General features: G+C 40.2%; 4 protein-coding genes across 5 annotated transcripts; 2 read left to right on the top strand and 2 right to left on the bottom strand.

Moving 5' to 3' along the window:
- The first annotated feature begins 11,961 nt into the window (after positions 1–11,961).
- On the top strand, positions 11,962–16,640 carry nr2c2ap (nuclear receptor 2C2-associated protein). The gene is made up of 5 exons (XM_026158646.2): positions 11,962–12,111; positions 12,259–12,349; positions 15,515–15,620; positions 15,735–15,802; positions 16,255–16,640. The coding sequence occupies exons 1-5, from the start codon at positions 12,074–12,076 to the stop codon at positions 16,375–16,377; spliced, it is 426 nt and encodes a 141-aa protein (XP_026014431.1). The 5' UTR covers positions 11,962–12,073; the 3' UTR covers positions 16,378–16,640.
- Positions 16,624–19,387, bottom strand: rfxank (regulatory factor X-associated ankyrin-containing protein). Its single transcript, XM_026158644.2, has 9 exons — positions 19,063–19,387; positions 18,879–18,983; positions 18,655–18,753; positions 18,488–18,553; positions 18,280–18,380; positions 17,412–17,537; positions 17,228–17,294; positions 17,061–17,141; positions 16,624–16,972 (listed from the first exon to the last, which is right to left on the bottom strand). The coding sequence occupies exons 2-9, from the start codon at positions 18,976–18,978 to the stop codon at positions 16,920–16,922; spliced, it is 693 nt and encodes a 230-aa protein (XP_026014429.1). The 5' UTR covers positions 18,979–18,983; positions 19,063–19,387; the 3' UTR covers positions 16,624–16,919.
- borcs8 (BLOC-1 related complex subunit 8) lies at positions 19,326–24,887 on the top strand. 2 transcript variants are annotated; one of them, XM_026158647.2, is made up of 6 exons: positions 19,326–19,484; positions 19,715–19,827; positions 21,421–21,485; positions 21,581–21,688; positions 22,802–22,889; positions 24,179–24,887. In XM_026158647.2, the coding sequence occupies exons 1-5, from the start codon at positions 19,448–19,450 to the stop codon at positions 22,869–22,871; spliced, it is 393 nt and encodes a 130-aa protein (XP_026014432.1). In that variant the 5' UTR covers positions 19,326–19,447; the 3' UTR covers positions 22,872–22,889; positions 24,179–24,887. The 2 variants fall into 2 exon arrangements, with proteins under 2 accessions (XP_026014432.1, XP_026014433.1); XM_026158648.2 differs by lacking the exon at positions 22,802–22,889 and having other exon boundaries at positions 19,327–19,484.
- On the bottom strand, positions 22,994–26,814 carry tmem221 (transmembrane protein 221). The gene is made up of 3 exons (XM_026158643.2): positions 26,262–26,814; positions 24,665–24,750; positions 22,994–24,005 (listed from the first exon to the last, which is right to left on the bottom strand). Exons 1-3 carry the CDS (start codon positions 26,561–26,563, stop codon positions 23,464–23,466), a joined length of 930 nt encoding a protein of 309 aa, XP_026014428.2. The 5' UTR covers positions 26,564–26,814; the 3' UTR covers positions 22,994–23,463.
- Between the last annotated feature and the right edge of the window lie 730 nt (positions 26,815–27,544).

The following is a 27,544-nucleotide window of genomic DNA, read 5'->3' as shown; positions in this document are numbered from 1 at the left end:
GGAGGGAGCTGTTGAGTGTCTGCTGATGGGCTAACTCAATTTCAGGGAACACAATGGAGCCAGAGGCTGATTTCCAAAAGGCAAATTGTCATTCTGGTGAGCAGTATGGCACCTGTCTGGTGAGTTCATCTGCTGTGCTCCTGTGCAGTGGGTGTACTTGGGGGAGGAGGCTGGAACCAGAGGAGAGGACCGCATTATGTTGGGGCCCTGTGATGGGGAGAATTGAAAGTGAAACTGTAATGTGTCTGAAATGCATTGAAATGAAAATTGGGCAGGCTCTTACTGCTGCCTTTGGAATCCATTCATACAAGCACTCAATTGGTTTTGACCAGATTGAGGGGGCACACAGGTGGGGATCGAGTGAATTGACCCAGACAATGATGCTGTTGCCCCGGTGACAAACCAAGAACCCCCTCAGCCCCAGGAACACTGCCACCAGTCCCTGGGCTCTCAACCCCAACCAAACACCCTGCCATACACCCCTGCACATGCACCCATCCTCCACCTCAATTATTTCTTGATCTTACACACTATGAGCTGCTCTTCATGCAGTGCTCCAATTACAAAGCTGTCTGCACAGATTAAAGACGAAGCCCATCTGACAGCAGCTAAACACTTTAAAAAACACACCAACATGCGAACAGTGCCGTGCAAGTAAAACATGTAACCCCATCAACTCACACACACACACACACTCTCACACAAACATTTGTATAGCCCCTGACTGCATGGCATAACAACTTACCTGACATAAACACATCTGTCAGCCCAGCACCTCGACATTATCAGCTGTACACACGCCTACGCACAACTCCCTCACAGCACCCAGCATGTCTTTGCTGTTGTTGTCTGTCACCTTCAGGAGGAAACAACTCCTAATTGAAGGTGCAATTTTTCTTAATTGTTGTGGAAACAATTTAACAGGGTTAAACTATGTGGTCCTGCCTGTGTAGGAGTGTAGTCACATCTGCCTGAATGCTTTTTGCTTTGTTTTTTCAGCTCATGTATCTAACCTTTGCTCGACTGAAGGTCCTCAAGTGGGCTGGTTAATATTCTCTCAGTTTACTGTAAGTCTTTTTTGTGCTCCTATCATTTACTCATCTGTTATGTGAACAGTGAACTCGTGCTTCAACCAAAAATAAGAGAACAGAAGAATGTAGTAAAAAACTGTCAGACAAATGATGACAAATTAGAAGGGTATAAAACGAAATGTAATATATTTGATGTCTATTAAAAAATAAATGCTTATCTGTTGGGTAGTGTATAGGGATGGGTACCGATAATGGCACTGGTTCTGACTTAAACTGTAGTAACCAGACCAAAAAGCAGCGCACATTTCGGTGCTTTTTTTTCCTGAGCTGTGATACACTTTAGATTCTAGCCAATCATTTTACCTTTCCAAGGATAGTAGGCGGGCCCAGGTACGTACGTTCTTTTAGAGCAGAGCTACAGATTAAAAATGCCCAAGGCGAAGCGGTCAGAAGTCTGGCTGTACTTCACAGCAAAAGATGCAAACTCAGCAGCCTGCAACAAGTGCTTTAAGGTGATACTGTGCAAAGGAGGTAACACCGCGAATCTGATGAAACACCTGGCAACACATAGCGTTTTTTTAAAAGCCGAGAAATGCACCGTATTTGATAGCTTACTGCAAGACCCCACACCGAGCACATTTACTGTGTGCCTGTTATCAGACCCGGAGTTAGCAACAATCCCCAAGAACCTGAAGAGGAGAGTCCTGGCCCCTAGCCCTGCCAGTGTAGCACCCGTTCCTACCAAAGGAGGTATGTTGTATCAACAGAAAAGGCTAACTTGGTTATGATTTTGCAGGAAAAAAAGAGACTGCTAAAAATAAAAACATAAGAGGTTTTTGGACAAAGTTTGTGTTCTCCATTCTTTAAGCACTGGTTTGAGCACTGTTTAAGCACCGGCACCATTTCAAAAGTACCGGTTTGGCACCGGTATTGGATAAAACCTAAATGATACCCATCCCTAGTAGTGTATAGTTGCCTTGGTTGTTTGAAGACAACCGTGAAGAAAGAGTTAAGTAATAAGCAGTGTGGTTGTTCCATATCATACCGCCCACAATAACATAATTTTCATTGGTTACATCATGAACTAAGGTGACTCAACAGATGGATTGAACTCAAAATCACAGCATTTATGGGCTGGCAAAAAGGTGACAAAAACAATAGCAGAACTGGGTAGGAATTGTCTGGTAAACAGGTGATGACAAATAGAAGTTACACACACCATGAAGTGTGAAGCTACACACACAACAAAAACTCAGAGGGAGATGCAGACAATTTACACAGAAGAGGGAAGTAAGGCACACCTGGGGAACACAGCTGAAAAGAATCTGATCAAGGAGACAAGGAAAGAAAAACTAAAAAAAAAAAATAATGCACCTAAGATGAGTGACTATCAAAATAAAATAGGAAGTGACATAGAGACTGTGACTAATGTATACACACTTGACAAAAAAGAGAAAACAGACAGCACAGGGAAGCCAGACAGACATGGGGGCTCGACTGGGGAGGCAGAAAGTAATCCGTAAAGTGATCTGTTTCCTTTTATAATATTGCTATCAAAGAGCATAGCAAAGCAAATACATCTTCAGAAATGTATAGTTTACAAAAACGTAAATCCCAGTTGTCTGTGAAGGTTCTCAGTCATCCAGGTCATCAGTTCAGAAGAAGAAGAAGAAGAAGAAGCTTCTCGGATGAGAAGTGAAACGTCTTCAAGCAACTTAAAGAAGTCCAGATGCTTTTCTTTCCAAGCTCCTTAGATTAAATCCCAGTTAGATACTAGCTTGCTTCTGGGTATTTATTATTTTTAGCAAACACTGTTTAAATCAAACTTCTCTATATAAAGTTTTTGACACACAACACACTGATCAATAATTAATTATATGTTGTGATCAGTTGCACTTATGGAAAAATTTAACACAGCTTTGACTCTTTAAATGAAGATAAAGCTGAAATGACTTTATGACTCTAAAAAGAACTACATGTTTATTTAAAGAGAGTTTTGAAATGCAGCCTCCAGACAGTCTCTGTTCTGAACATTTTATATTGAAATTTCCTCGCAGTTTGTATTATTTATTCAAAATGATTCTCCAGAAACTTTACTGAAATATTTAAAACCAGTAACAGTTATGACATGTCTTCCAACATGTTTATCATTACTAGTTAAGTAGTGCCCTTTACCTTACAATATAAAGCATCTTGAGGCAACTGTTGTCGTGATTTACTCTATATAAATAAAATTGAAAAACTGAAATTGAATGTATCTTTTAAATCAAACTTATTCTGTCGATGGTGACAGAGTGGACCAAGCTAATTATAATTATTTTTCCTCCTTCATGTTCATTGTTTCAGTTCATATTCCTGGGTCCACTGGATTAAAATGTTGCCTCTGCTCTTTAAATATCTGCTGCCATGGTGAATCGTGGTATCAGAGTGCCACTGATGACCGCTTCCTTTCTCTTATACATACGTGCTTAACAAACTGTGAACTGATTAAACTTATTCTGTTCTGGAAACAAAAGCTCAGAATTGCCAATTTTAGAGTTAACCAACTCAGGGTTTATTTTTAAACTCAGAGTTTGTCACTATAGGTAGAAAAAAAACAAATTTGTTTCTTTCTTTTTTTTTGGCCTGTCCCGTTTGGCTCTTTTGCCATCAGAATTGTTGTCTAAAGGCAAAGAAAGATGCCCAACGGATTTACTTTACCAAATTGACCATCCCAGCCTTGCCGTAATGGTCCATTTGATTCACCTTTTATTGTTTATTTTATTTTCACTTACTGAATACGGGACAGACTTGACTGGGGGAAAGAAGGGGAGAAAGAAAGAGGGAAAGAGAAACAGCTGAGAAGAGGGACGGGGGAGAAGGGCAAAAAACAAAAACCAACAGAACGGGCAGAGAAAAAAAAATGCATATATCGATCACCTGGATCACCTGCTGAGAAAGAAAAAAGAAAGCAAGCAGAAGAGAACAAGAGTAATAGAATAAACAACATCACAATGATATATGGGAATATGACAGTAAATACTAAATATTAAACATTATTGTGCAGCACATAAGATCAACAGAACACAGTGTGCTTTGAGGTAGGAGCCAAAAAGGGTGTAGTTTGTGGGTGTGATCACCCGTGTGTACACCTGTGAGCATGGATGCGCTTGTTTTTTTAAAAGGTTCCTTCATGTAATGATCTGCTAGAGGGTGTGGGGGGGCCACAGCCCCGTCCTCCAGGGCATGAAGCAGGTATGGAGGAGATCAAAACTCCAGACATCCAGAGGCCCCCAGAACACAAGAGACCAAGGAAGACCAACAGAGGGGCAGCCGCGCCACTGTCCCAGAAAGAGCTGAGGAGAGTCCCAGATGAGGGCTCACTCAGCAGCTGCGGAGCAGAGGCCAGGGGGAGTTGCAGTGACGCGCCCGTGAGCTCCGCCGGCAGCCAGCCGTGCCTGAGTGACCGAGCCCCAGGCCGAGAGGCCGGGGGCACCCCACCTCCGAAGTGGCCCGAGCGAGCCCCAGGCTCCAGGCCCCCGATAAGCGGCCGCCAAGGAGTGAGCCGGTGTGTACCTGGACGCCCACCCCCGGACACAAAGAACCACCAACGCACCGATGTCTGAGGGAGTCCGCCACTGGCAGGGGAAGTGGTGGATAGGGGGAGATAGCCCTCCAAACCTTGGAGGGCCTGAGATGTCCCCAGAGAGGTGGCGCCTGACACCCAACCTGACATATAGACACAGAAATCCAGGCACACACATATACAAACATCCATTCCCACCCTCACCCCAAATTTGTTTCACCACTTGAGGCAAAACACATCTTTGAGTACAACCAGGTATGAAGAGTTGCAATGAGATGCTACCAGCTGATCATGTGTAAACCAGCAAACATTTTATCCAAACATTGCTGGAGCACTCACTAGATGCGCTTCATATAACAAGAAGAGCAAACAGTGGAAGGAAATCAATGATACAAGATCCCAGGTAGAAAATATTCCATTTCAGCTTTATTATGAGACAATGTTGTGCAGCTCCTGAAGAGCTACAACCCGAAGTTCCTTTGGTCATTGTTAGCTAAAGTGTTACACAGTTATATCATACTTTTTTTTTTAAAAAAACATTGGCTACTTTTGTGCTGACATTTGACTTGTGCTGTGTCACTACCATTGCACTATAACGCTGCTGCTGCTGGCACCCATTGCAATAGATTCACACTTTGAATTAGGTAGTCTGTCATCAATGACAGCAGCTCATTGGAAAAGAGGGATGGAAAATGCCTTTCATTTCATTTGCACTAATAAATGCTGCTGTCTGCAAGCTGCAACCACTGATAAAACACTCTTCAATATTTTTTTTACTCACCGTCTTAAATATCACTATTGCAAATTTCCTTGAAATATAGTCATGTAATTTTGAGGCTATATCGCCCACCCTTAATGGGCAATAAAACCCAAAAGATTTCCCAGTGCAGAATGGAACAGCCCAGCTGGGTAAAGCAAAGCTTTTCGACATGCACATCTGATTGTAATACTAATGCCCGTTATTAAAGCTGCAGGACAGCAGTGAGCACAATAGAGTGTGGGCCTTCTTACTTCTCAAAATAAATTCCCGAGAGCCTTTGTAGGTGTACTCTTTTTTCTTTATTTTTTAAGACATAATTTTGCATACGACGATGTCAGTGTGTACAACATTACTTCAGGATTGTCACAGTATAACAAACACAGCAAAGCAGCACTGATTCTCCCTGTCATGAAGTGAGCTACTGCTGAATATACCGCTGCTCGAACACCCAGCCTCAGGGGATTTGCAGCAGCTGTAAAACAGCCTTTACTTTTTTTTGTTATTGTGATGTTGTGACTGTGATTCTCTCTTTTTAATCACACACACTGTTTCCATGTTTCCCCCTGTGACCTCTTTTTGATACTTTCCATCCACTACAAAAGAATTTCTAGGAAAAAGCAGTTGCGGCAGAAATTAAAGGCATCTACATCAGCCTGTTGCCAAGGCAAGTATATTGCTATTCATTATCCACAGAGACTGATTAAGCTTCTCAAGGTGGTAAACTTGGATTACTATAGCTGCAGAACATCACTGTCATCACCAGTAGGTAAATAAAGCTAAAGGATCTGTACTTGCAAGTTTTTAGCTTTATCCGACAGCAAGTACTTAAGAACTCAAATACCATTGCTTCATACAAGCCTCCAATGATTACAACAACAGCTGACAAATAGTGCAGAGTGATCTCTGATGATGTAGTACATTGCCTCCTTTTACCTTGAGAGAACGGGGAGGAGGACGGCCTGTGAAGTACCGCTCTGATGCTTGGCTGCTCATGTTCACAAGGTGTATTGCTGTGAATAAAGTGAGACAAAGAGATTAAGAGGATGGGAGGTTGGGTCTTGTATGCAGTGAGACAAACCCGCTGGAATACAGAGTATGAGGATTAGTTCTCCTCCTTGTCTAGACAGCTTGAGCCAAGGAGAGGTGAAAACAGCCATGTGTTTGACTTCAAAGAACAGAAAACAAGCACCAATTGTACAGTCTTACATGTCAGTGCTTTGTAGACAGTGTGTAATTGCAAAATACACCAGCACCTTCCAAAAACAACAGAGTGTTACAGCTTTCGAATCCGCCTAATTTCACTTTTCTTGTTCTGTTTTCACACTATAACGTGAACCTGTACATTCAAGTGAAATTCCCTGAACTATAAGAGCCCCAGCTATTGCTCAGGACAAATCCCCATGACCTCACCATGAAATGATACACTCTATTGCCTCTCTTCACACTGCCAGATAGTTCTCCAGCCATTACTACAGGCCCATCTCCTTGCTCAGATACGGGAGACGGGAGGTTGTGGTTTTGGTTTTGGTGAGACCGGAGTAGGAACGAGCAAGGCATGTCCCGTGGTCTTCCAACCACATCACGAGCAAACAGGGATTCTGACTGCTGATGTGTGAAGCAGAAGAAGTCACACTTCATAAATCCCGCCTATCATGGGTTAGAAACGGGTTAGATGGCCTGGGAGGAAGAAAGCACAGTGGTGCCCAGCTATACAATATACAAGCTATACAATATGCAAGCTATACACCTGTATTATAGTGTTTTGTCTTCAGGCAGTATGAATATTATGTTGCTATATCTTGCCATAAGCAAACATTTTCTGAGTAATCTGAAGTGTATGGTGTTTACTTGCTTGTCACTTTGTATTGCTTGTGTCCTCAAATATGCAGTTACATTATATTCTCTTTACAGTACTGCTAGTAAAGTGTTTTAAATCTCTTGTGATACCAGAACTCGACTATGCTCCAGCCATCTCGCAATCTCTCAGCAATTTTAAGCTGTGAAAACATGAATGGCCCCCTCTACACTGCCTGGAAGAGTAACACAAGACAAAGAAGAAAGTGAGCTCTCTCCATGTGTTTATACGAACTCATCTCCAACCCCGAATGAAATTCAACACTGCCTCATAGTGTGATTGAATAAATCACAACTGATTGTGCTTTGTAATGAAGGCAGCGGAGCATATTGTGCAAATGCTCTGCTTTTTAATGACTTAATTAGAGAAACCTCGCTCAAACTGGAGCAGAAAATTTCAGCATGGAGATGAGTGAGAAGCCCTGCCAGAAAACAGCACCATGACTCAAGATCCTGTTAATTGATGCAGCAGTCGACAGATGTGCCTCACGCTTCTGCCCATTTTCTGCTTTATTAAAATTAGCTGGACCCCAAAGAATGCCAAATGTTGTCTCCCTAAACTAAATGATTTACAAGCACTAAGCACCATCGTGTCACTCTAATTTCCAACATACTCTGCCTGGTTTCTTCAGCTTTTAGGCAGTTGAGCTTCTTAAATCATCAACTACAGGTGTCATCAACTGCTGAACTGAAAAGAGAAATTGAGTAGATCCTTTTGAAGTTCCTGATACGTTTAAAACATCTTCAGTATACACAAGGAATACGACTCAGTCTACAGTTTTCTGACCAGCTGATTATCCCATCTCCCCAAATTTTAACTTTCTAAGCAGAAGTCCACAAGGTCCATCAGTGCAGACGGTCATCTGAACCAAACAGGCAGAGCTCCATACACTGCAAGTTCTGCCCCAGCACGGATGCTGTGTCCCTCGGCTGACAGCAGCACAAGCATTAATCATCCAACTCATTAAGACAATCTGCGCAAGTGCCCACAGCTCATAAAGTCTGGAATAGACCATAGTGATTCTTTTACCTCCTAGTGTATCGGCTTATTTACCTCAAAACGGTCGACCACCTATTCAACCCTTTTACTTGACAGGGTTTTATGACGTCTAATATCCATCATTCTTATTCACAGTTTAAACTTATTTCAAAAAAGTCATTCAAAATCATGTCCACTTTACTGCTGGCAAAATGCAGCACCGGTGAGTGGGTTGTTTAACCCTTTAAAGCCGGTCGGAGAGGGCATGCTCCGTTTTGCGTAACTATTTTTAAATCCCGGTAGCACTGCAACCATTTAAGCTAGCAATAATTTTTTTTGCATATGAAACCAGAGGAATTGTACTTACATCTTATGCCATCAGCTTGTTCTAGGTCACAGTTTCCTTCTACATATAGCTTTGCAAAAACTGCATAAAAAAACCACTTGCAGCAACAAAAACATAATATTCCAGAAACACGCTTTGCCGATCTGATCAGCTGTTCTTAACACTTCCTATGTCCATCAGCGCGAACTATCGCATATCCGCCATGACCTGCCCGAACCCGGAAATGACGTCATTTTCGCGGAAATGTAGTTTTTTACCATCAGGGCCTTGTAAGGCTATACTGGTGTTTTTAAAAGTTATGTTTGATTTTATGACTTTCTGTGTCGTTTCTGGGATGCTTAGAAGTCAAATTGCACTGCTGGAAATAGTTTATTTTGATGCACATGCTATTTTTTTTTTTTTTTGCAAATTTGCATTATAATACTTATTTTCGTTTTTCCTGCAGTATATAAAAATTGGTGAATTTCAAAAATAAAACTATGAAGACACTCAAAATAAATTTCCTGTGGTGGGAAACTATTTTGTGCAACGTTTTTGTATTTACAGTTTTGAGGGATAAGCCTCTTAAATTTCTCTAACTAGAAATATATGTTAAAAAAACCAAAACGATTTTCAATTTTTTGGTAGTTTATTGCACTTTTTTGCAATTTATGTAATTACTATGCACTTAATGCATACATATTATTAAAATTTGGTCTATAATGGTTGTATTGGTGTGCAGCAACTTGAAATGCTCCCAGAAATGGCACTACAGCATGTAAAAATATAATATAAGCTCTGGCGGACTTGGTTCAATGGTAGGTCTTAAAGGGTTAATGAACCCTAAAGTTTATTAGTTTGTCTTTAGTGTTAAATCACCCAGGTGACACACTGTTTTTTGGCAGGTGAACACTACAAGAAAATCTTATTTTTCACTAACATTGTTGAGTTAAGAAATTGTACTGAAATGGCAAACATGGGAAATATGGCAAAGCAATGGATTTTTTTCCCCCCAAATGCCGATGCTCTTTTCTCAACAAGATCAAACAATTATAATGAATAAAAAATGAGCAATATATGTATCGAGGTTTAAGCCGATTCTATTGTGAAACCTAGACAAGACTGCTGGAGGTGAACTGCAGATAGTGTAGCCTAAATGTTCATCATTTCCAATGAAAAAAACATGTCTCTGCATGGGGGGGGATAATAACAGCATAAAGTTTTGTTAATAGATGTATACTTTGGTATTTTAATGCAAAAGGAACCCTTTTAAATTCTGTGTTTCTCTGTCACCAGGAACCTCGAAAAATATCAGTGCTATTCTCTAGTATCACTGATGGGTAAGGAGTCAGACTTTTACATAGTTGGATCTGACAGCCTGCAGGTTATGGGAGCTGCCTAAGTTACCATGGTGATACACACAGAGTGAAAAGTGAGTCACTGCAGTGAGACCACAAAGCCAGCCAGGGTTAAGCCCAAAGTTAGTTTGCTAGCCACTAATCCTGCCTCGTGGGACATAACCCAGAAACAGAGGCGACAAAAAGTCAGAGAGCAACATCAGCCGCTGAGGTGAAAGAGAAAGCAAGGATGGCTGAGGGAGGGAACACAAGGATTTAAGTCGTATCAGTGACATGAGGTGAAGATAATCCTATAAGTTCAGGGGCCAGAAATGTTTCACTGTGGAAAAAAGAATACTGAGATGTTAGAACGGAGACACGAACAAAAGCTGATTATCCACAAGCGCGGGGGGGGGGGGGGGGGGGGGGGGGGGGCGGGAATCAATGAATATTTTTAGAGATAAGCAGTCAGAACAGCTGCGACAACAATAACAGGTCTCCCCTTTGTCACCCCACCTCTAGGCCACAGTCACTGTCAGGTGGGAACAAATGCACTTTTTCATTATATTCATTAAGCTTTTATGTTGATAGTTAGATGAAGAGATCTAACATATGTCCATCCGTTAAATGTGACTGTAACCAGGAGCCACTCAGTTTAGCTTATAGTAAAAAGAAAAAGGGGGGAGAATGTTAAAGAAACAAATAAGCCTACAGGTATACTTTTCTTATTTGTATAATACCTTAAGTGTAGAAATGACAGGTTGTGGGTGTTTGAGAATTCTGTCTGGGCACACTGACTTCCTGGCAATGTCACAGTCTCTAACTATGCTTTTTAATGGATACAAAAAGAGCTCCTGCGGGTTCTGAGGACGACTGGCCACTTGCAGTCCACCTTGGCATTATTAGCAGCCAACGTGGGCACAAGTTTATGGGTCAATGCCATCTCATCACTCACCCAGCGAGCGATTGCCGGCCAGGTGGGCTTCCAGAATGGCTACGGGCCAGAAAATTAGTTTTGATGTGGAAAAATATGAGCACCTGCCAAATTAATTCAGGCAGTGTTTCTGATTAACAGCTTTACAAAAACTCCAAAGATATATTGCACATTCATATATGAATGGGTAATATATTACTGCAGCTTGAAATCACAATTTATTCTCAATCTCAAATACTCGACAGGGTGCTGCAGGAGCTGCTGCACAAACCGGGGCTGTAACGTAAGGCTCACAAAGTCAAAGTGTGAGCGAGCATGCTGCTGGTTGTGCAGAGGGTAAGGGTGGTGGTAGTGGTGGAGGAGGGGGTCCAAACCTTATAATACAGTCCCTCTCCCCAGCCCCCTGCACAATTTTCACGGAGGCTGGGTTTCATCAGTTTTTGTATTTTAGACCTATTGATTATGTGCTGTGAAGGGGGGGGCACTGTGACAAAACCTCAGCAGGAGTTCTCCATCTGCAGTGGACCATGTGCCAAAAACAGGCTCCCTCCTTCACTCACACACACACACACACACACACACACACACACACACACACACACACACACACACACACACACACACACACACAAAGAGGGGGGAGAGGGAGATTTGCTCTCCTGTTATATTGGTTCCCAGGTTATGAAACTGAGATATGGGGATATGCTCGCTAATAAAAGCACTGAGAGGCCGATATTGGTTCTTTTATAGGATTATCCCATCACCCAAACACACCTTCATCTTAACACACATGTAACATCTTTGCTCGTTTCCTGACGTCCTTGGGAGAAAATCTCAAACCCGGGTTAATACTGGCGGCAGCTCTATATTTAAGTGTAGGCCATTTTTAGCATCTATGCCTCATCTGTAGGTTTCTGATCAATGCCCCCCGTCCCAATCGATTCTCATTTCTCTGACCTTTTGCGTCTCGCCTGGGAGGACAGCAACGAGACCTGGGGGGACAAACAAGAAGATGAAGAGCAGTGCAGCCTCTCACAGGCCACGAAGAGCGGGATCAACTTTATTTTTTTCTGCGTTTAATCATGAGCGCCCGGGACCTCAGATGAAGATTAAGAGACTTAACCTCCAGCCACGTATAGCGAAAGACTGTCATCTAAATATTTTTGACGGAGCGAGACTTCCACCTGGTGGCAGGAAAGAAAAGCGGTCATGCCAGAACGTCACAGTCGTAAAAACAACACAGCGAGGTTCCAGCGCTTTACGGCACGTTGTGATTTGAAGTTTTGACATGGCTTCCTCGTTGCTTTGCAGCGAAACACAAAGCAGGTAGAGAAAAAGCAAAACGAGAGAATGAAAATGAGAGAAATGTACTCACCAGTGCATAGATAATGTACTTGGCTGTTGTACGTGTTTGGACGGCAGCCTGTTACTGGTCCTTGAGTCGTGAATCTTGTGTTTCTATTCTCATTTCAGAGTGAGTTCAGTGCTAAACAGAGATGTTAAGCAGTATGGAAAGAAGTACATGTTTGACTGCAATGAGGAGACATGCTGGAACTCAGACCAGGTAAATACAAATATAGCAATGGACCCGTTCCTCACAACCTATTGCTAAAACTGTTACCAGAAACCTAAAGAAAGGTTAGTTTAGTCTGCCCTTTAGTTTTGAGTTGCTGGAAGACTGTCTGAGATGTAGATACAAACAAATTGCAATGCTTTGCAAAGTTCACAGAATTTTAAACCGAAACCCTATTTTACTGTTTCATTAAGAATAATAGCTCATTTTAAACTTGGTGACAGCAACATTTCTCTAAAAAAGCTGGGACAAATGTAAGTGGTACTTCAAAAAAAAGAAGTGCCAATTAACATGAAACTAGTTAATTAGCAACAGGTCACTAACGTGGCTAGCTATTAAAACAGCATCTTAGAGAGGATGTTTCTCAGAAGTAAAGATGGACAAATCATCATCTATATGTTGTGGAACAATTAATTTCAGAGACTAGTGTGAATATATGGTCATCATCTACACAGTGCATAATGTCATCGAAAGATTCAGAGAATCAGGAAAAATTTCAAGGAGCATAAGGCCAAAAATCATTATTGGATGCCCTTGATCTTTGGGCTCTCAGGTGGCGTTGCATTAAATGCAGACATGATTCTGTCATGGAAATCACTGTATGGGCTCAGAAATCACTGTGCGAACAAGTTCGTCTTGTAATCCACAAATACAGGTTAAAGCTTGATCATGCAAAGAAGCAGCCATATGTGAACACTATCCACATAACTGCCATCATCTCTGAGCCAGAGCTCAAAATATGGGTTTATATCACATGTTTATTTTCTCAAGACTGGACTTCTGCAATTCTCTCCACTGGCATTAATAAAAAGTTACACTCTCATCTTCAACATGCTCAGAATTTTAAGATTTTACTGATTACTTCCCAAGCTTTCCTGGGTCTGTCCTCAAGCTACATAGTAGAGCTACTGACCCCATATAAGCCTACTCGCAGCTTGTGATCCTCAGGTGGGGCCCTGCAGGCTGCTTTGAAAATCAAGATTTAAATCGAAAAGGTGACTGTTTTTTGCCATCAGGGCCATCTCGACTTTAGAATGACCTGCCTGAGAAAATTATGTTTATAGGCTTGCTTTTAAATGATTCTATTATGCGTTTTATCTCTGGTCTTTCATTAATTTTATTCATGTTTTATGCCTTTGTGTTTCTGAGTGTATTTGTTATTTCAATGTTTGTCTACCCTTATAGTTTTATAATTATAATAACATTGTTATTATTATTATTGTTATTATTAGTATCATTATTATTATTATTATTAAGAAGAAGAAGAAGACGATCAGACCAATTTAACAAAGAGGGCAAAACATTTTACCAGATCTTAAGCTCCCTAACAACTTTAATTCATTTCCATCAATGCATGGCTCATCTAGTACTCATCATGTAGTACAGTTAGTAACTGTACTACAACTAACTAACTGTACTACATGATCTGCACAGTGGTATGATACTGGTTAAAATTGTTAAGCTATCCCCAGTTGTTTATATTTTGCTTAGAAAATGGGGGGACAAGGGGCAGGGATTTATTAAAATATGTGCAAACATATATACAAATGCAGGAATAGTCTTCCAAGAATTCTCCAGGTTTCAAGGATATTCAAAGTTGTGTAGTAGTGTTTTTTGGGGATCATTGTCATGCAGAGAAATGCGGGGTGGCTCAAAATCTGATCTCACGATACATTTCTGTGTTTATAATTCCATCAAGTTTAAGAAGACCCCAAAACCACTGGCAGGATTGCACACAGCATGGATCGTGTAGACACTCACTGTAGTAACTCTCCTGACTTTTGTCATACTTTTTAAATTCATTGCTTAGAAGACCCGTTGCCAAGGATTTTTTTCTCTTTCTGATAAGGCTTAGGTGAAAGCAAATGGATCTCTCAGGTCCTGGGCCACGTCTTTGCTGGATTTTTTTCCTATTGAAGATTTGACTTTCAGATACTTTTGGCCTGCCATAAATGGCTCTTTAGGTCTGTGGCTTCTTATTTTGTCCTCCACTTGTTCAGTTTCCCCAACATTTTGATACACTGCACACCATGCTGAGATATGCTAATTTTTTTAACTAATAATATGTGTGTAGATTCTCAGTCATCCAGATCATGTTTGTTTTGTTAAAAAAGAAAGCAATCGGACTTTAAGTTTATTGAAGACATTTCACCTCTCATCAAGAGCTTTCTTTAGTTTTAAAATGAAAGGGTGGAGAGTCCCTGGTATTTAAATCCTAGTAGTAGTTGTCCCTTAGGAGGTGGTCGTTGACCCACTGTTATTCATGTGCATCATCACAAAATGATAATTTTTATCTTGACTTTTGATGAATTTCCCAACTTTCTATGTTCTTATATTTCTTATTTAAATGCTTTTGTCTATAAAATGATTAAATGCCCACTTTGTCAATACATGTTGTGATTTGTGTAGGAAAAAGCCTGAAACATGTTGAATTTATAATAAAGAAAAAAAAAGATTGACACAATTCTTGATAATCTAATATATATTTTTATAAATTAATTAAAGGATTTCTATGTGCTATTAATTTATGCAACTTATGATAGTACTTCTGTCCTTCTTGACCAAGACACTCTTGTAAAAAAGATTCAGATCTCAAATTATTTTTTTTCTGGTTAAATAAAGGTTATTAATAATTGGGGCGATCGTGGCTCAAGAGTTGGGAGGTCGCCTTGTAATCGGAAGGTTGCCGGTTCGAGACCCGGCTTGGACAGTCTCGGCCGTTGTGTCCTTGGGCAAGACACTTCACCCGTTGCCTACTGGTGGTGGTCAGAGGGCCCGGTGGCGCCAGTGTCCGGCAGTCAGTGCGCCCCAGGGTGGCTGTGGCTACAATGTAGCTTGCCATCACCAGTGTGTGAATGGGTGGATGACTGGTTGTGTAAAGCGCTTTGGGGTCCTTAGGGGCTAGAAAAGCGCTAAACAAATACAGGCCATTTACCATAAATAATTATAATCTGCTTACATGTACAGCATTGTGGACCCCAGGAAGAATAGTTGTTGCTGTGGCCACAGTTAGTGGGGATCTGATAAAAGAACGACTAAAAGTTCCCATATTCTTGGCGACAGAGACAGTTATTCTCGGCATCCTGTTTTTCACAGGCAAATGGATGTTTTGCTGTACACATCTCTGTGTCATTATGAGTATTATTTTTCTGACAGGGTGAATGTCAGTGGGTGTCCCTGGAGTTCCCCAACTCTGTCAGAGTGTCAGAGTTAAAGGTCCAATTCCAGGGAGGATTCTCAGCAAAAACGTGCAGACTGGAAGGTAAATCCTGAAGATAATATTAAAAAATGACTTCCTGATTAAAATGTTTCACTTCAAATTCAAGCAGTAATAATGAGATAATGTAAATTACTTTTCCACTTGTGCTTTCTGCAGGTTGCCTAAAAGATAAAGACTTTACAGTGCTCAGCCATTTTTACCCAGAGGATAACAACTCTCTTCAGATATCCTTTTTCTCACTATACTGAATTTTCACAAGGAGATTTGATTGCATATAGGGCTTCGACCAATCTTTTCCTTAAATTATCAGTCAAGTGGGGAGCCATTGTTCTTTTCTATACTCCAAATTAGCAGTCACTGCTGAAGTAGCTATAAATGTTATATTTAACTACTTAATTTGTGCAAAAAATATTGTTCACAGCCACTGATGATGCTGTATGCCATTAAAAATATTTAAGCTCAGCTTATTCTATCAAGTAGTTGATGGTGTTCCTTTAATAAACATAATTCTGTTATAAAACATCAGTCTTGGTGTACGCCAACAACAGCTCAAAGCTGTACCTGTCACTACAGGAGCATGGTGCGTTTCCTGCTTCATAAAAAGCATTGGACAATATTTTCCTGGACATGCTTTTCATCATTACCACGCTTATCTTGTTCTTAACTCCACACCCACAGCTTTCCCATACAGGAGGCCTCTGTAGTGGACAAAGTAAAAATAATGTTTGAGAATAGTGCTGACTTTTTTGGGAGAATTATTGTTTATTCCTTGGATGTCCTGGGGGAAAAAGCCTCCTGACCATTTTTCAGTCCTCTCATGAGAGAGAGGAAGTGACCCCTGAGTGAAAGTACAGGATGTAGGATGGTGTGGTGGCACTTGGGAAACATGTCATCTGTGTTGCCACCTCATGAACTCTTGTGAATGTGGCCTTTTTTGGTATGAAAGCTTCGATGACCTGTCATACAGTGACCCTTTGCACATTTTGATTGTGCACTTGTAATCTGCTTTTTATACCTTTTCTGTGCCTTCAAAATTAAAGCGCCATTCCAGTATGAAAATAATTTATTAGAATTTTTTTTTTTGGTCATTCTTCAGCCAAGCAAAATAATACAGCTGCACAACTGTCACATTTCAGTCCTTGTTTGTAAAACATTTTGAACATTGCAATGCATATAAATGGAATAAACAGGTTAAAAATCGCTGTTTATCTGGTAAATGTTTGTGTATGCAATGATCTGTTATGACCTTAGCTTGTGACAGACATTTTTGTGAAAACCAACGAAGGTTTAAGATCAGCTGAGTGTCACACTGGCAACTCCATTAATGTATTTTAATAAGTGTCATGTTGATGGCTTGTAGAGTTTCAAGATGTGGTCCTCCAACACTTTCTGGACTATAGGAGAAAGGAAGTAAAAATCTTACCTTAGCAATACATTTTTATCTTAGTTTTTCAAAAAAGAAAATGTGCATTGTATACCTACTTTTCTTATGCCCAAGAGCAACTGCCAGCGCCATTGGACTGTATCCAGAGTCAGACTCTATGGTCATATCTGCTCCTCTGGCTAAATTAGAGAGCGATAGGAAATTAGTGACGCAATTTTAAAAAAAATTTCTAGAATATATAATGACTTAAAGTCATGCACTGTACCTAGCAATGCCTCTACACATTTGATATGGTTCCCTCGTACAGCATAAAGAAGAGGAGTTCCACCATTCTGAGAATAATATACAGTGTGCAGTAAAATAAAAATGTTAAAAATATAGTATTTAGATTTCTTGCTCCTTAAAAATGATAGATTTTATGATGGAAAGTCATAAATTCATAACTATACCCAGTCATAAGTGTTAATGTCCACTCCATGTCTGAGGAGGGCTTCAACGATGTCCACATATCCTCCAGAGCTGGCCAATGTCAGGGCGCTTTCTCGCTCCCTCGCAATTGTTTTGGGGTCTGCACCCTGGAAGAAAAAACATGCATTAACAATAAAGCACGATACCATTTCTTCTTTTGGCTGTTCCCTTTAAGGGAATCTTAACCTGTCCCTAACGGCCATCCCTCTGCATGTCGTCCCTCACTACATCCATGAACCTCCTCTGAGGTGGTCGTCTTTTCCTCCTGCCTGGCAGCTCCATATTCAACATCGTCCAGTATATCCACAATCCCTCCTCTGCACATGTCTAAACTATATAAGTCTTCACCCTCTAATTTTGTCTTTAACAAAGTTAGAGAGGTAGGGCTGAAAGACAATATGATTCATTTTGAGATTTGAAAACAGTGACCATTTTTGTTAACACTTTTTATCATCAGTATGATGATTTGGCTTCTAACGGACACATTTTAGAATAAGTTCATTTTCTTTCTAATTAATAAAAGGTTTTTTTTAAACCACTGCCTCTCATTCATCTTCTTAATCACATGTCATCAGTCTGTTGCAGTGAGAAATACATCCTATATATGGCCAATCTAGAGTCATTAATTAACCAAACATGCATGTCTTTGGCCTGGGAGGGAAGCTGGAGTACCCAGAAAAAACCCACGCAGACATATGGAGAATATACAAACGCCTTGCAAAAATACTCCAGGACCCTCTTGTTGTGAAGCAACAGCACTAACACCACACCATTGGGCCACCCAGCTGCCCTTCAGTAACTTATAACTTTTGTGTTCTTAAGTACCTATGTGCATGCCTTATTTCTAACCTTTTCCAAGAGAAAGTCCACCACTGCTTTCTCTCCAAACGCTGCTGCCCACATGAGAGGTGTAAAGCCTCGCTCATCCTGACTGCTAAGCAATGAGCTGTCTGTGAGACAAAAAAAAAGAAAGAAAAAAGGATTGGAGTCCTTAAGTAGGATATTTGTTTAGTTGTATACTGGTAATAAAAAAAAAAGCTTGTTAGAGATTTCTCACCTTTGCTCAGGTGTGCAGCTACTTGTGAAACCTCACCTTGAGCTGCAAGCTGATGTATGGACAGAGCTGATGGGGGTAGAAAAATCTCAATAAATGAACATGGTAAAAATAAGATAAAATAAGTACAAATGTTTCCCTAACACCTGAGTATCTTTATCAGATCTTACAGTCTAATGTTGCCGGGCGTACTGTAACCTCATTCCCACGCTGTTTGTTGGTGAGAGTGGTGGAGTGTTTGAACAAATCATCATCCACCTCCATGCTCTCTAGAGATATAATCAGATGAACCACAGCCATGTGAGTGGAAGCAAGACATTTACTGTTCAACTGATTATAGCAAGAACCTAGAAATCAGGCAAATTCAGCTGTTACACAGAGCAGGATAAAGTACCATTGGCTTTTTCATCTCCTGATAGGGATGGACATGCATTAGCGTTAGATGGCTGAACACGTTGGCCATCTGCAGCCTCATCATCACCTCTGCCCTCCATGATCGCTGCAATAAAAACAAATAATCTGGTTTAGCCATGCAGAAAAAGTTTTTTAAAAATTAGGCAGTTCGTAAAGCTACTCACCACATTTAGCCTTCCAGTCCAATTGCGCTAACTTCCTTTAAGGAAAACTGAAAGTAAATAAGTTCATATCACATAATGGATCCTGCTAGTCTTCGATGTGTTCCGATAGTACATTAGCCGTCGTTCAGATGATTAGCTATTTAATAATCCCGTTATTTTCGAAACAGGCACTGAAAACACGTTTGATTCAGCCTGTGTAACGTATCACCGCATCTGGCACAATTTCAAGGGAGAAATGTTTTCTTTATTTTTTTACAGCCCATATTTCTATCCGGAATGTTGTCCTGTGACACACTACAACAATAATACGGAAGAGGTGGGAATCAGGTGACACCACTGGCGTACAGCTGAATTGTAGTTCTGACAGTAAAAACCAGACTGCATTATGGAGGACCAGGAGATGCAACTGAAAGTCAGAAGGGGTAAAAATAAATAAATTAGCAAAAACTAAACTCGCGTGCAGCATAGCTCATTGTTGCCTTGATCCACTGCTGCCCCCTCGGAGCTGTTAGCTTCATCTAGCCACTAAGCTAATGCATTTCCAGTATAGAGTCGCAGGGCTATGATTTTGGCTGTTTTCATCATTTTGTTTTAGCTTTCAAACACGGGCCATTTGTTTTATGCAATTGTCTTCCCTTCGTTTACACTACAGTGACTGACAAGTTCACGGAGAGCATGTACGTCCTGGCTAACGAGCCGTCGGTGGCTCTCTACAGGCTGCAGGAGCACGTCAGGAGGTCGCTGCCAGAACTAGTCCAGCACAAGGTATCGTTTATCCTCTCGATGACATCGCATTAACTCTGCTTGTAACCCATCTAAGTGAATGAAGGGAAAACGACCTCTGCCAGGAAACTTTATGTTTGGAAACAAGCGGCAGTCTTTACTGAAAAACCTAACTGATGACTTCAGCAGATCAGAGGTTGGGGTGTTTACGTTCTTTTCTCAGGAAGAAGAAAAAATGGCATTTGTATTTAGTCATTAAAGGTTGAATAACACCCGATTTTGAAACGTCTTCTTTGGGATAAGTGAAATTCTTTAGGTATATACCCTCACCAGACACTTTATTAGGTATACCAGGTTATTACAGGTTTGACCCCTCTTTTATTTGCACCTGCACAATTAAATATTCATTTCCAAATTTACTATCTACCCTTTTTACTGAAGCCTTAGAGGCCTTTCTGTGAAACTGTCACCCACTTTGATAATGAAGAAAGCCTAGTCACAATGACTTGCATTGCAAAATATATTGTCCCGTAAATAACAAATTAAAGAATGTTTTCATATATGTAAAAAGTAAAGCTGCAAAGAGTAAAGGTAGTGAAGGTGGCTGAGTGTAAATACCTCGGGCCAACTATCCAAAGCAATGGACAGTGCACAAGAGAGTTGTAGAAGAGGGTTGAGATGAGTGTCATGGATGATTTGTGGCAGAAGAATAGCAGCAAAAGTGAAAGGGTACTAAGTCCTACTATGTTGTATGGTTTGGATATTAAGATTTTTACTGAGAGGATTAGAAATGAGTAGATCCGAGAAACAACTCAGGTTGAGCAATTCAGGAAGCAAGGATGAAATGGATGGATGTGTGTAGCGGATAGAGAGTGAATATACTGAACAACGGGTATTGAATATGGAAAGAAGTAAAAGAGGAAGACCTCAGAGGTGGTTCGTGGATGTCGTGAAGCAGGACATGCAGGGGGTTGGCGTGACAGAATTATGGTAGCGATATGGTGCAATGGAGGCTGGTGATCAGCTATGCCAACCCTTAAAGGGAGAAGCTGGGGGGAAAAAGAAAATTATACATCAAAAGACTGTGTTATTTCATTGATATAATTCTCATATAATAACATAATAATCCAAATAAACTATTTTAAAGCTAGGTGAACCTTTAAAATCCCCTATATAAATTCTTGGCCTAGGTGTTGCTGTGTTGTGTGCAATCAGAAATAACAGTAGAACATCTTTTTCTTTTAATTTTAAATGCATTTAAAAGCAAGCACTGTGTCTCAGTCTTGTTTTATTCATGACTGGGATACATACTTAGATTCGTGGAAAAAATGTAACTGGCATTGCTTCAGTTAAAACTGAGTAATATTTATTTTGTGTTGTTGGTAAAACATATCCTTTGTTCTGCTCTTTTTCCTGGAAAAACATGTTGATGATATGAACAGTTTCCCATAATGTTTTGATGTATGCTCAATAACCCAGGTAAGAAAATCCCAGAGAGCTGACAGAACCAACTTTCTGGGAGTTTACTGTAATGAAACACAAACCTCACAAGTATCATAATGTCATTACTCGCTCGCTCTCTCTCTCTCTCACTCTCCCTCTACTGAGTTTTAATGGGTTTCATTTCTTGCACAGACAGATATGCAGAGCTGGGAGGAACAAAGTCAAGGAGCCATCTACACTGTAGAGTACGCATGCAGGTGAGATCACACATATTTGAAAGCTTTCATAAAAGTAGCTCACCATCCACCTGCCCTGACTGTTAATACTTGTATTGATCTGCTGGCTTTTGCAGTGCCGTGAAGAGCATGAACAACAGCAGCTTATATTTCAAAAACATTGACAGTCTTCTCCGTCAAGCCATCAGCATGAAGGAACAGATTAATAATTCTCAAGGGCGCAGGTAGGAGGCGGCAGTGAATGTGTTCACTGAGACATGGTAGTGAAAAAGCACAACGTTGTTTTGATCACACTGAATGCTACAAAGTGGCTTTAATCTTCTCGTTAGTAGCAGTTTTCCCTCTCATTTTTTAGTTGTGCTTTACCTCTAGAAACATGTTACGTGGACATAACCTGACTCCATCTATTTTTTTTGTTTCAAATTCAGAAACTTTAATTCAAATGCAGAGCCTATAAGGGACAGGAAAGCTTGACTAGTTATGACAGCCATTATCATACACACTTTTGCTAAAATGCAGATCTCTACAATATGCTTTTTATCATCTTTATCACTCAAATATCTAGGTAATATAACAAAGTTTTTTGCTTTGTCTTATGCTTATGTCAGTATGTACTTCTCACATTTTTTTTTAAAATGAGAGATAGTCACTGAGCAATTATTGTTATCAGTACTTAATGTAAATACGTAAAGCCACAAAAATTATAGAATATTACTTTTTTGATAAGATCTCCAACGTCCTTAAGGCTATAAAAAATATACTTGTGGGTCTTTATATGTTCACATTTTTACTCCCTCAGTATCTAAAGGATCATTCTTTTTACGTATTTGGGGTGACCATGGCTCTGGTGGTAGAGCTGGTGTCAGACGATTAGCTACCAAATGGAAAGGTGGTGGATCCATCCACGGCTCCTACAGTGTGTTAGTTAAAAGCACTTAAGTAAAAATAAAAGCACTGTATGAATATGTGTGTGGTTGGGTGATGAGACTTGGAGTAGAAAGCACTTTCAGTGTTCAAATTGAAAGTGCCAGTCCATTTACAATTTACGTAACTGTTTTTTGCACTACATCATATCGTTCATCATTTGTTTTTGTTTTTATTCATTTTATTTATTATTTTATTTTTATTTATTTTATTGTATCCTTCATCTAATGTAATATATCATTTAATATATTGCTTTTCATTAAAGTTTGTTTCTCCTGCAACTTCAAATTCGTAATCCAGACATTTCTGAATACTTTGTAGTTACTAGAAGCGTCATACTTTCTGTTTGATTTGTCTGTTGTTTTTATTTTATTTTCCACCTTTTTCCCTCCCACACTGACAACTGCATGCAGCTTAAATGATGTGAGTCCCTGTCCCAGCCCCACTGTCACTGCTCCACATGCCCCATCCACTTCCTCATGACAGACAGAGGTGTCCAAGGTTAGTAGTTCCTTCAGACGTTACATTATTAGTATCTGAAATTAGTAAAATTAGCTTTTCAGATAACAGGCTTGTGTGTTCAAAAAGTTCTTCTTTGAATTATATATACTTCTAGAATCAATTTATTTAATATTTATGTGAAATAATTTTACAAAGCACATAAAACACTTCTGCACATTGTGCACATATTTGGCAAAAAGCAGATATATACAGCAGAATAAAATATTTACATGATTATAATATGATCGATAAATTCATCAGCTTGATATATGGATGGCATTGGTGTGCATAATTTGGAAATTTAGATCAAATTCATTAACGTGAAGCACTACATTTTTTCCCCCCACCAGGTTAATAATACTTTTGTAACCTGTGTTGGAGAAAAGGAGAAAAAAGTTGCTAAAGATACTTTTTTTTTTTTCTTCCTTCTTCTTTTGTCTGCAGTCATTCTGGATAAACTTGTCGAATGTTGACAGTATTACATCTGCACTGCACTTGTTGTTGTCACCATATAGTATTTGTAGGTCATTAGTCTTTTCTAGCCACTGATGCAAACTGCTAATCTTATTTTATGTCACACGAGAGTAGAGTCTTTTGCACAAATCCCTGACTTTCGTGCAAGGACGCTCCTCATCTCATTGTTGACCCCATTCCAGGGTTTAGCCTGGGCCTGTAGCAAACCAGATTCAGTAGACAGTGTCCTGTGCATTCGGGGATAGCTGCCACCACTGCTGTAAGCATCTTTATCACTAGAGTGGCCCTGTGAACCTCCTGTAGGGGAGTACTGCTGCTGCTGATATTGTTCTCGCTGTCTCGGGTCGCCACATTGAGTGAAGGCAATATGATGCTGGAGGTGAGACTGGCTGCGAAGGATCCGCGGTTTGTCCACTCCAATTTTTAACTCGCAGGGCCGAGAAACTGGTGCGCTGCTACTTCCGTGGTCGTTACGATACAGGGTGTCAAGATGGTCGCTGTGATAGTGCTTTCCAGTATAGGAAGCTTTAACCAGAGCGTGTATTACAGCCACCAGCAGGATCAGGATCCCAGAGGAAAGTACACAAGCACTTGCAATTCCAGTCTCCATCTCGAATATTAGGAGCATAAAAATGGACATGGCTGCCAAGAAAGAGAGTAGCAGGGAAAAAATTAGAATTTGTATGTGTGCAGAAACACCAAGTGCTTTTCTCTGTAATCAGCTAACAAGTTGCACCTCTACTGGGCCAAATAACTTAAAGCAGAACACAATGAGTGTTACAGTTTATATTACAGTTTCCTATGTTTTTCTGCAGGAAAAGGACAATGGACTCAGGCATGCTGAAGGAGGTGGGAGAAAAGCACAGCTCTGGGATGTGATGCGACTTCCTAAGTTGGTGGCGTTGCCTTTAAAGTCTTGCCCTGCTACCTATTGACTGTGGCTGAAGTGGGTTCAGAAGGGTAACACCTCCTCATCACAATAGAGTGGCTGCCTACGCTGACCCCCCACCCCCCGTACAAGCCTCTCAGTGGAACAGAGCATACCAGTGCTGCTAGGTCCAGCATTAAAAACACTTAAGTCATGGCTGCTCAAAGAATGCATTGTTCTGTTGGACTCACTGGTCGGTTCAGGGAGACAGCAGCACTGCCGTTTTGCCACTGCTGTTGAAAGTCCACTGCACAGCCAATGTTTTTAAAGTTAGTTCTTTTTTTTATGTGTTTGTTCTGTTTAACATTTTGCCAGATGGTACAACATATGCTTATACAAAAATACAGATCCTTTTTTTATTGCTCAGGCTTACCTATTAAATAGACAGAAACCCCCAGACAGAAGAGTCCAATAGCCACATGTCGTACAGCTCTGCTGTCCAGAAGGAACCAATCTGCTCTGTTAAAACAAATCTGATCTGTTTAGTGCACAAGGACATTGCATTACTTAAAATAACAACAATATATTTTGTTTTGTTTTTGATATGTTCATTTTCTTTGCTACATAATAAAGTTATAACTTTTTGTCCTGCAAAATTAGGGCTATTTGTTTGTTGTTTATTTTTATAAATGCTTGGTCATTTGTGCCATGGATTTAAAATTTCTAGGAATGTCTCCATTGTCAGGGAGGTGCTGTGGTATGCCGTTAGATTTGTAAACCGACGTGGGAAAGGGCCAGCTAGAGGCTGTGTGTTGGGTACATAATGAGAGGAAATCCATTGTTTAGCTGGGATTCATAAAGGGTTAGAGAGGTGTGTGTGTGCAATGCGGGCCTCTGCACTCTTGCACAGGACACCCATTTTATCCTTTTGAAACTGTGTTTTCTTTGCACGAAACCTAATTGGTACATTTACTATTCAAGATAGGACTGTGGTTTGCAGGGTTAACAATTGAAAAACGTGTGGGCACAAGGAGAAGTGTGACATGAGCACCTCGACAATGCACTATCCTCAAAATAGGAACCCATATAGGATGTTGTGCAAAGCAGCAGTCTCATAATAAGTTACCGCACCTGAAATGTTAAGCTTTTTGAAGCAGCTGATCTTAATTCCATACTTAGATTAAGTGTAGTGCTTTGCGTCTTATTAAAATATATGTCGTCATGTTAGTTTTACACTTTGCATGTGTAAAGGAGAATGAAAGTAAAAGTTGAAATAATCCGCAGCCGTAAAACCTTGGACAAAGTTAAACTGAGATCTCTTACACCCTGCAAAACACAAAGAGGGAAATGAAGTTTAGTCATGGTGTGTTGTATCGTATTGGATTTATTTGGCACGCATTTAATAAGGGTTTTTTTGTTTTTTACTCTTATTGCCATTTATTTAGTTTTTATTTAGTAACACATCACATCACCCATAAGTGACTGAGACAGGACTCTCTTCTAGACACTCTAAACCCACCGGCACAATGTACATTTCAAATTCCTTTAATTTTAAATATGTTCATAATGTGTATTTTGTAAAATAGTGAGATTGTCTATTCTTATTTAATTCACTTAATGTACAGAATTCACCTGCTTGCTGCAAACATGCTACTACTGCACTTTCACCTAATGTATATATTATATATAATGTTCTTATACTTGTATAACTATGCATGTGACAAATAAAGAACCTTGAACTTTGAACCTTGCTTTGCGAGCAGTACTCGACTACTTTAACAAGGCCTAGGGGTGAGGGGGCAAAAAACGCGCAGTGCTGCTTCAGAGGTCGCCTTTCTGGGTAAATAGTGGTTTTCTTAACTGTCAAAGGTGTGTCACAACTGACCGGAACTGCCTGTTTGAAAAAACCGGATCGAGATTAGGAAGAAAAAAAATGGAAATGAGCACAGTGGCTTTGAGTGCTACCACAGCTGCAGGTGCTGTCTAACAGGTGGTCGAAAAGAAATGCCTTAACGCGCAAGAACAAATACCTTTCTGTATCCTGTTCTCCTCTGCAGACCTCAGTTGAAAAATAGCTGTGGAGGAGACACACAACCACAGAGCTCAAGTTGAGAGTGAGGGACAGAGCGGAGAGCACTGTGGCCACTGGCAGCAGGACGGCCCAGACATGAGCGGGTATGACCGAGGAGGTGGACGGGGGTGATTCCTTCACCGCCGTCTGCTGTGACTGCAGCTGGAAAATCAAAATCACCGATAAAACCGACATGATGGCCGATAAAATCCCCAGTAAAGACAGAACAATTAAAGACCGCTGGCTGTACTTTTGCGTCATGATTATCTTTAAACGTTGGTGGTCAGATTTCTCCTGGAAAAGGGGGAAAAGGGTTTCCTCGGTTCTTAGCTCTTAAACACAATCCTCCAGCGATCCTAGAGTCCAGAAAAGTGCGCTTGCATTGCGGTGTGAGGATAAAGAACGCCTTTCTTTGCACTTCGGCAATAGTTTGCCTGTGTTTCGTGGAGTGCTCCGCAGTCCGGTCTGAGCATGTGATGGGCTTTAAATCCCCAGATTAAAAAGTTCGCAACAACAATGGACTTTTTTTTCTCTCTTGGATCAACAGAAACAATGCCTCGACGTGTTCAAGGGAGACGCTGAGCTCACTAAATAAAGACAAAACACCCCGAGAGAGTAAAGACATATTTACTGTTATCCCATTATTAACCATTAAAACAGGTTTTAAACTTAAGGTGTGCACAAAAATGTATGCTTTAAAAAAAAAAAAAAAAAAAAAAATATATATATATATATATATATATATATATATATATATATATATATATATATATTCTAATCAAGTTTATTTCTTGATATTTAAATGTAGGCAGTGTAGATATGATGACAACAGGGCTGTGTCTCTTTTTAGATTAACCTACTTCTGCTGAAGCCTCCTGTCCTCATAAAGTGATTAAAGGATTACTGTATGTCTTTTAAACAGGCAATTGATTGTCATAAACAAGACACAGAAATAAAATAAAAAGATATGCAGTAAGTTAAAATAAATTATACAAATAATAAGAATAATATTAAAACAAATGAAGGAGGAAAAAACCTTGTCTAAAGTTATTCTTGGGCATGCTAAATAGGACCATGGCAAGTTTAGGGGAATTTGAAAAAGGATAACCACCCAAGATAACCTCTGTTTAATGCGAATATTCTTGCCACTCTTAGTTCAGCTCTGCAGAGGATGAATCTAATTAACTTTTCACAAGTAGCTTTGGAAGTATGCACAGCTTGACAGAGATGCGCCTAAACTCT

Source organism: Astatotilapia calliptera, chromosome 23 (genome assembly GCF_964374335.1).
Source record: "Astatotilapia calliptera chromosome 23, fAstCal68.1, whole genome shotgun sequence".
NCBI lineage: Eukaryota > Metazoa > Chordata > Actinopteri > Cichliformes > Cichlidae > Astatotilapia > Astatotilapia calliptera.
Note: the sequence above shows the minus strand (reverse complement) of the source record. Positions and strands in the feature narration are given on the sequence as shown.

Coding starts and splice junctions, on each gene's coding strand:
- tmem221 (XM_026158643.2), bottom strand. CDS start 26,563: ATGACGCAAAAGTACAGCCAGCGGTCTTTAATTGTTCTGTCTTTACTG. Junction 24,751..26,261: donor GGAGAACAGGATACAGAAAG/GTATTTGTTCTT, acceptor TTGTTTTAACAG/AGCAGATTGGTTCCTTCTGG. Junction 24,006..24,664: donor GGTTTCTGTCTATTTAATAG/GTAAGCCTGAGC, acceptor CTTTCTTGGCAG/CCATGTCCATTTTTATGCTC.
- rfxank (XM_026158644.2), bottom strand. CDS start 18,978: ATGGAGGGCAGAGGTGATGATGAGGCTGCAGATGGCCAACGTGTTCAG. Junction 18,754..18,878: donor AGGAGATGAAAAAGCCAATG/GTACTTTATCCT, acceptor TTATATCTCTAG/AGAGCATGGAGGTGGATGAT. Junction 17,142..17,227: donor ATGTGTAGAGGCATTGCTAG/GTACAGTGCATG, acceptor TCTCTAATTTAG/CCAGAGGAGCAGATATGACC.
- nr2c2ap (XM_026158646.2), top strand. CDS start 12,074: ATGGCTTCCTCGTTGCTTTGCAGCGAAACACAAAGCAG. Junction 12,350..15,514: donor CATGCTGGAACTCAGACCAG/GTAAATACAAAT, acceptor TTTTTCTGACAG/GGTGAATGTCAGTGGGTGTC. Junction 15,803..16,254: donor AGGATAACAACTCTCTTCAG/ATATCCTTTTTC, acceptor CTCCACACCCAC/AGCTTTCCCATACAGGAGGC.
- borcs8 (XM_026158647.2), top strand. CDS start 19,448: ATGGAGGACCAGGAGATGCAACTGAAAGTCAGAAGGG. Junction 19,485..19,714: donor GCAACTGAAAGTCAGAAGGG/GTAAAAATAAAT, acceptor TTTACACTACAG/TGACTGACAAGTTCACGGAG. Junction 19,828..21,420: donor CAGAACTAGTCCAGCACAAG/GTATCGTTTATC, acceptor TTTCTTGCACAG/ACAGATATGCAGAGCTGGGA.